We start from the raw sequence: 7965 nt of genomic DNA, 5'->3' as shown, positions 1-7965 counted from the left end.
GTTATAATGGGGTTATGACTGGGTTATAATGGGGACATGACTGTAGGACTGGGTTATAATGGGGTTATGACTGGGTTATAATGGGGTTATGACTGGGTTATAATGGGGTTATTACTGTAGGACTGGATACCTGAGCAATGAGGTCTCCGTTCTCAGCATGCAGCATCACCACAGCCCCCAACTCCTTCAGGAAGGAGAACACCTCATACAACTATTAGAGAGAGAGAGAGAGAGAGTGAGGGAGAAAGGGAAAGAGGGAAGGAGAGAGAGAGAGAAAGAGAGGGAGAGAGAGGGAGAGAGAGAGAGAGAGGGAGAGAGAGAGAGACAGAGAGAGAGAGAGAGAGAGAGAGAGAGAGAGGGAGAGAGAGAGAGAGACAGAGAGAGAGAGATAGAGAGAGAGAGAGATAGGAAGGGGAGAGGAGAGCAAAGAGAGTGAGAGGTGGGGAGAATGGGAGAGCGAGGAGCAAGGGAGGGAGGAAAGAGAGAAGGGGAGAGAGAGCAGAAGACAGAAAGGTAGAGAGAGAATAGCGATGGAAAGAGATAATGATTATTACTGCACATTGAGTATAAATATTTCCATTTACCATTGTGCAGCATATCATTATAGTACACATGTCAATATGATATTAAACCAACCTGAGAGTCAGTCATCTGAAACGAATCCTTATAGGACATATACACCTGGAATGAGTTGATCCCTGAGAGAGAGAGAGAGAGAGAGGGACGGAGGGATGGAGGGAGAGAGGGAGTGTGTGTGAGATAGATAGATAGATAGATAGATAGATAGATAGATAGATAGATAGATAGATAGATAGAAATATATCTATCTATCTAGATAGATAGAACAAATTTCTTCACACAGGGTAGTGGGGTGAGACAGGGATGCAGCTTAAGCCCCACCCTCTTCAACATATACAGTGCCTTGCGAAAGTATTCAGCCCCCTTGAACTTTGCGACCTTTTGCCACATTTCAGGCTTCAAACATAAAGATATAAAACTGTATTTTTTGTGAAGAATCAACAACAAGTGGGACACAATCATGAAGTGGAACGACATTTATTGGATATTTCAAACTTTTTTAACAAATCAAAACCTGGAAAATTGGGCGTGCAAAATTATTCAGCCCCCTTAAGTTAATACCGAAGTCAAATGTCTACTGTTTGCTGATCATCTGGTGCTTCTGTCACCAACCAAGGAGGGCCCACAGCAGCACCTAGATCTTCTGCACAGATTCTGCCAGACCTGGGCCCTGACAGTAAATGTCAGTAAGACCAAAATAATGGTGTTTCAAAAAAGGTCCAGTAGCCAGGACCACAAATACAAATTCCATCTAGACACTGTTGCCCTAGAGCACACAAAAAAACTATACATACCTTGGCCTAAACATCAGCGCCACAGGTAACTTCCACAGAGCTGTGAACGATCTGAGAGACTTGGCAAGAAGGGCATTCTATGCCATCAAAAGGAAGGGGAGAGAGAGGGAGGGGGGGACAGAGAGAGAGAGAGGGAGGGAGAGAGAGAGAGAGAGAGAGAGGAGGGAGGGAGGAGGACACTGATCCAATCAACCGATTAGGTCAATAAGATGATCAATAAGCTTTCATTTCTTCTGCAGCAGAACCAACCAACCCAATCAATTAACCCACCCACCAAACCAATCGACCAATTCACTTTCAGATCCGGTGATCAATAAGCCAACCTTTCAACCCACCAACCAACCAAACAGGCAACCAGTAAACCAATCAACTAATAAATCAATCCATCAGGTGATCAATAAGCCAACCTTTCAACCCACCAACCAACCAAACAGGCGACCAGTAAACCAATCAACTAATAAATCAATCCATCAGGTGATCAATAAGCCAACCTTTCCACCCACCAAACAACCAAACAGGCGACCAGTAAACCAATCAACGAATAAATCAATCCATCAGGTGATCAATAAGCCAACCTTTCAACCCACCAACCAACCAAACAGGCGACCAGTAAACCAATCAACTAATAAATCAATCGATCAGGTGATCCATAAGCCAACCTTTCAACCCACCAACCAACCAAACAGGCGACCAGTAAACCAATCAACTTATAAATCAATCGATCAGGTGATCAATACCTTTCTCCTGCACCAGAACCTCCAGCTCATCCTTGACCCCCGGGTGCCAGTGCGGCAGGTCGACGTGCAGCGAGTAGTCACAGCAACACTTCCTGTCAGCTGACTCCTGCCAGCGCTCAAACGCTTCCAGCAGGCTATCACCCGGCTGAGGAGTCACATGGTCAACTGGGGGGGGGTCAGAGGTTAAAGGTTAGAGTTTAAACTTTATCCCAGAGTGCAGCAGGGGGCGCTCATTAGACGTAAATATAATGTGGTAATGTGTGTGTGTGGCGTGTGTTTGTGTGTGTATTAGTGTGTGTGTTTGTAAATATAATGTGGTGATGTGTGTGTGTGGCGTGTGTTTGTGTGTGTATTAGTGTGTGTGTTTGTATATAAGCGCGTGTACATGTGTATGTGTGTGTGTGTGTGTGGGTGCGTGTCCACTCACTGATCATGGTGGTGCCCCCGGCCAGCGCGGCTCTGCTGCCCAGGTAGAAGTCGTCTACAGGTGAACTGCCCAGGTGAGGCTTCATTAGACAGGTGTTCACATCTATACCTCCAGGTATCACCAGACATCCATTAACCTCCAGTACCCTCACATCATCAGGTACCTCCAGGTTATCACCCACCTGTCTATAGAGGAGGGGGGCAGGGTTAGGAGCACCTCACATCATCAGGGTACCTCCAGGTTATCACCCACCTGTCTATAGAGGAGAGGGGAACAGGGTTGGAGCACCCTCACATCATCAGGTACCTCCAGGTTATCACCCACCTGTCTATAGAGGAGAGGGAACAGGGTTAGGAGCACCCTCACATCATCAGGTACCTCCAGGTTATCACCCACCTGTCTATAGAGGAGAGGGAACAGGGTTAGGAGCACCCTCACATCATCAGGTACCTCCAGGTTATCACCCACCTGTCTATAGAGGAGAGAGGGGAGAGGGTTAGGAGCACCCTCACATCATCAGGTACCTCCAGGTTATCACCCACCTGTCTATAGAGGAGAGAGGGGAGAGGGTTAGGAGCACCCTCACATCATCAGGTACCTCCAGGTTATCACCCACCTGTCTATAGAGGAGAGAGGGGAGAGGGAACAGGGTTAGGAGCACCCTCACATCATCAGGTACCTCCAGGTTATCACCCACCTGTCTATAGAGGAGAGGGGGGGGACAGGGTTAGGAGCACCCTCACATCATCAGGTACCTCCAGGTTATCACCCACCTGTCTATAGAGGAGAGGGAACAGGGTTAGGAGCACCCTCACATCATCAGGTACCTCCAGGTTATCACCCACCTGTCTATAGAGGAGAGGGGGGAGAGGGAACAGGGTTAGGAGCACCCTCACATCATCAGGTACCTCCAGGTTATCACCCACCTGTCTATAGAGGAGAGGGAACAGGTTAGGAGCACCCTCACATCATCAGGTACCTCCAGGTTATCACCCACCTGTCTATAGAGGAGAGGGAACAGGGTTAGGAGCACCCTCACATCATCAGGTACCTCCAGGTTATCACCCACCTGTCTATAGAGGAGAGGGAACAGGGTTAGGAGCACCCTCACATCATCAGGTACCTCCAGGTTATCACCCACCTGTCTATAGAGGAGAGGGGGGGGACAGGGTTAGGAGCACCCTCACATCATCAGGTACCTCCAGGTTATCACCCAGCTGTCTATAGAGGAGAGGGGGGGGACAGGGTTAGGAGCACCCTCACATCATCAGGTACCTCCAGGTTATCACCCACCTGTCTATAGAGGAGAGGGAACAGGGTTAGGAGCACCCTCACATCATCAGGTACCTCCAGGTTATCACCCACCTGTCTATAGAGGAGAGGGAACAGGGTTAGGAGCACCCTCACATCATCAGGTACCTCCAGGTTATCACCCACCTGTCTATAGAGGAGAGGGAACAGGGTTAGGAGCACCCTCACATCATCAGGTACCTCCAGGTTATCACCCACCTGTCTATAGAGGAGAGGGAACAGGGTTAGGAGCACCCTCACATCATCAGGTACCTCCAGGTTATCACCCACCTGTCTATAGAGGAGAGGGAACAGGGTTAGGGTACCCTCAGGGTTAGGAGCACCCTCACATCATCAGGGTTATCACCCACCTGTCTATAGAGGAGAGGGGGGGACCACCCTCACATCATCAGGTACCCCCAGGTTATCACCCAGCTGTCTATAGAGGAGAGGGGGGGGACAGGGTTAGGAGCACCCTCACATCATCAGGTACCTCAGGTTATCACCCACCTGTCTATAGAGGAGAGGAACAGGGTTAGGAGCACCCTCACATCATCAGGTACCTCCAGGTTATCACCCACCTGTCTATAGAGGAGAGGGAACAGGGTTAGGAGCACCCTCACATCATCAGGTACCTCCAGGTTATCACCCACCTGTCTATAGAGGAGAGGGAACAGGGTTAGGAGCACCCTCACATCATCAGGTACCTCCAGGTTATCACCCACCTGTCTATAGAGGAGAGGGAACAGGGTTAGGAGAGATCAGAGGTTTGAGGGGTGGTAGGGGGGAGTGGGGAGGGGATGGGGGAGGTAAGGGGAGAGAGAAGAGGGTTAGGAGAGATCAGAGGTTTGAGGGGTGGTAGGGGGAGTGGGTAGGGGGATGGGGGAGGTAAGGGGGAGAGGGACAGGGTTAGGAGAGTTGAGAGGTTTGAGGGGTGGCATAGGGAGTGAGGAGGGTGATGGGGGAGGTAAGGGAAGAGAGGGAACAGGGTTAGGAGAGTTGAGAGGTTTGAGGGGTGGCATAGGGAGTGAGGAGGGGATGGGGAGGTAAGGGGAGAGGTGTGGCAGAAGGAGTGAGGAGGGGGATGGGGGAGGTAAGGGGAGAGAGGGAACAGGGTTAGGAGAGATCAGAGGTTTGACGGTGGCAGAGGAAGTGAGGAGGGCGATGGGGAGGTAAGGGGGTGAGTGAAGAGTTAGGAGAAATGAGAGGAGGCGAGGATAGAGGAAGTGAGGAATCAAGGAAATGCGTGTTGAGATTCTCCCATGTACTTACTTTATAAGGCCATCTTCCACATAGACGTCTGCATACTGAGACAGGTCGTCATTCACCACACGACCCCCTTTAATCAGCAACCTCTCACTCTGCACACAGGATGGAGGGAGGGATGGAGAGGGGGGAGGGGGATGGGGAGGCAGGGAGAGAGAGATAGAGATAGAGAGGAAGAGAGATAGAAAGAGATGAAGATGAAGAGAGGAGAGCGAGGCAGAGGGAAGATAGGAGAGAGAGAGAGAGAGAGAGAGAGAGAGAGAGAGACTGTTTTCAGTCATGATATTAGGAGATATTTGATAATAACTTCTTGAAACAACAACTACAAGAACAGATGCTACTGGGAAGGATGTGTTTTCTGTTGAAAAGGACGTCCTGATCTTCTGCCATCTCCCGTTACCAAGGATACACAGCTACAGATAGCGCCCTACCCCGGGAGAAAGATGTTATGTCTCCATGGCAACCTAGCCGTCTGTCTTCCCCGGTGCTGTAGCCTAACTGGCTACTGGCTGAAGTGTTACCATGGAGATATGACTGTTTGGAGCTCTGTCTCTCTGCTTGCAAAAAAAAAAAATGCACAACCCAGGCTAGGCCTGGTCCTCCCTACTGCCTCTGATCTGGAGGACTCACTAAACAGAAATGCTTAGTTTGTAAATGATGATATCTGAGTGTTTACCCTGGCTATCTTTAAATTTAAAATGTAAAATCAAATGGTGCCCTCTGGTTTGCCTAATATAAGGAATTTGAAATGATTTATACTTTTACTTTTTCTACCTCTGTCTCTCTCTCTCTCTATCTCTCCCTCTCTCTCTCTCTCTCTCTCTCTCTCTACCTCTGTCTCTCTCTCTACCTCTGTCTGTCTCTCTCTCTCTCTCTACCTCTCTCTCTCTCTCCTCTCTCTCTCTCCTCATCTCTCTCGCTCTCTCTCTCTCTTCCCCCCCTCTCTCTCTCTCTCTCTACCTCTGTCTCTCTCTCTCTACCTCTGTCTCTCTCTCTTTCTCTACCTCTCTCTCTACCTCTGTCTCTCTCTCTCTACCTCTGTCTCTCTCTCTCTTTCTCTACCTCTCTCTCTACCTCTGTCTCTCTCTTTCTCTACATCTCTCTCTTTCTCTCTCTCTACCTCTGTCTCTCTTTCTCTTTCTCTACCTCTCTCTCTCTCTCTTTCTCTACCTCTCTCTTTCTCTACATCTCTCTCTACCTCTCTCTTTCTCTACATCTCTCTCTCTCTCTCTCTCTCTCTCTACCTCTGTCTCCCCCTCTCTCTCTATGTATGTCTCTCTCTCTCCCCCAGAGTCCAGACTATTGTCTTACTCCTCCCAACCTGCAGCACAACATACAACGTCAGATTTTCACTTAGTGTGAATCCCTGATAACAACTCAACCATGTCAGATAGAGACAGGGCAGAGAGCAGACGCATTGACTTGACACGTCGCGATTGAGGTGGTATCATTATGCGGCCTGGCTGGCTGACATGGGGGAGACTGGGCCAGGGCAGACATCACACAGGCCTTCTACTCAAACTGCTTGGCTATCATCCTGCGACACTAAGATTTTAATCCCCGCCAACGGTATCAGGAGCAGGGGATTTATCTAGCCGAGGCTGCAGCAGCAGCAGTACCTGCCCTGTCGCCCTCGACAACCAACGTGCCTTTAGTCTGGGCTACAATCATTGTTTCTTTCTGAAGAACTGGAATATGGGATAAACAGAACACTAGCTCATTTTTTGTAAGCCTATAGTCTACCAAGGAACCCCAGTTATGACAAGTTAGACTAGGTATGTGGTGTGCTGAATTGGACAGCGCCAAGCGTCTGCCTATTGACCGAAAAACAATGGCTATTCCGCGCTAGGCCAGCCAGCCGGTCCGGCTGCCAGCCCTGCCAGGTGGGAGTCTTGGCCTTCGGAAGGTGGGGGATACCATTCCCCTGGTGGTCAGTACCGGACATGTTCGCTTCTCTCTCTCTCTCTTCCCGCAGCCAGGAACGCTCCAGCTGCAGTACCTCCTTTTGTCTTCGCGTGCAGTGCAGTCAGCGCAGCCGCGATGTTCAGTGTGTGTGTGTAGCTGTCAAAACGGCGCTGTTCAATTCATCACCACACGTAGCCTAAATAGCCTACCTGGCCGTTACCGGTTCAGGTGATGTGGGCAGCCTAGAGATATAACTGCGTAGCCTATTTTAGGAACAGCCTAGCTGACGTCACTGCACTGCAGGACAGAGTGGAAATGTAGCATCAACAAGCGATCTGCCCTACTTTTAATCACCATGAACATGGGCGAGAAAAATCAGTTTTCACCTACCTTTCCATTCTTCTGACCGGACTGACACTGCCTCCCTGCCGGGTACTCAATCTCCACACCCGGCCTCACATCCTCTCTCTCCCCGGGTGAGCTGACCTGAGAACCGACAGCCCGGACCTCACTTGCCGTCTCAGGAACGTCGCCATCCGTGTGGTCGAGGAGAATGTCTCGGCTGACGCTCCTGGGAGTCTTGGTTCCTCTCCTTCCCGCAGCAAAATTATCACAGTCTACAGTCTTGCTGTCGCAGGCTCCATCCGCCGAGGAAAACATCCCGTAGGATTTCCGTTGGTTCGGCCCGGTTGTAATCGTTCCTGTCAGGTAGACCGGCAGCTCGTTCTCCCGGTTCCACTGCCTCCTGCAGTCAGACATGGTAACGACCGGGTATCTGTAGCCTTTCTACTCACATTAATAACAACAACGGTTGATGTAAAAAGGTTTGTGATTAGATTGGTTAAATGGGACAGTCTTTTTACTCCGTTATCGACGGTCTCGCGCTGCAAGGCACCTGTGTTTTCGGTGCGACGTGAACTTTGATGCGTGTCTCGAGGAGAGAACGATTATGATGATGATGATGATG

At 49.9% G+C, this 7965-nt stretch overlaps 1 protein-coding gene across 1 annotated transcript; it reads right to left on the bottom strand.

Moving 5' to 3' along the window:
* Nucleotides 1-130: 130 nt before the first annotated feature.
* Nucleotides 131-7757, bottom strand: LOC135566228 (dihydropyrimidinase-related protein 1-like; the record flags this gene model as incomplete). The annotated part of the gene is made up of 6 exons (XM_065014021.1): nucleotides 7389-7757; nucleotides 5100-5188; nucleotides 2538-2722; nucleotides 2111-2275; nucleotides 637-698; nucleotides 131-211 (listed from the first exon to the last, which is right to left on the bottom strand). Coding segments are annotated over exons 1-6 (951 nt in total), but the record flags the coding sequence as incomplete, so codon positions are not given.
* Nucleotides 7758-7965: the final 208 nt, after the last annotated feature.

Source organism: Oncorhynchus nerka, unplaced genomic scaffold (genome assembly GCF_034236695.1).
Source record: "Oncorhynchus nerka isolate Pitt River unplaced genomic scaffold, Oner_Uvic_2.0 unplaced_scaffold_6650, whole genome shotgun sequence".
NCBI classification, from domain to species: Eukaryota; Metazoa; Chordata; class Actinopteri; order Salmoniformes; family Salmonidae; genus Oncorhynchus; species Oncorhynchus nerka.
The sequence above is the reverse complement of the archived record's forward strand: the minus strand, read 5'-3'. Positions and strand labels throughout refer to the sequence as shown.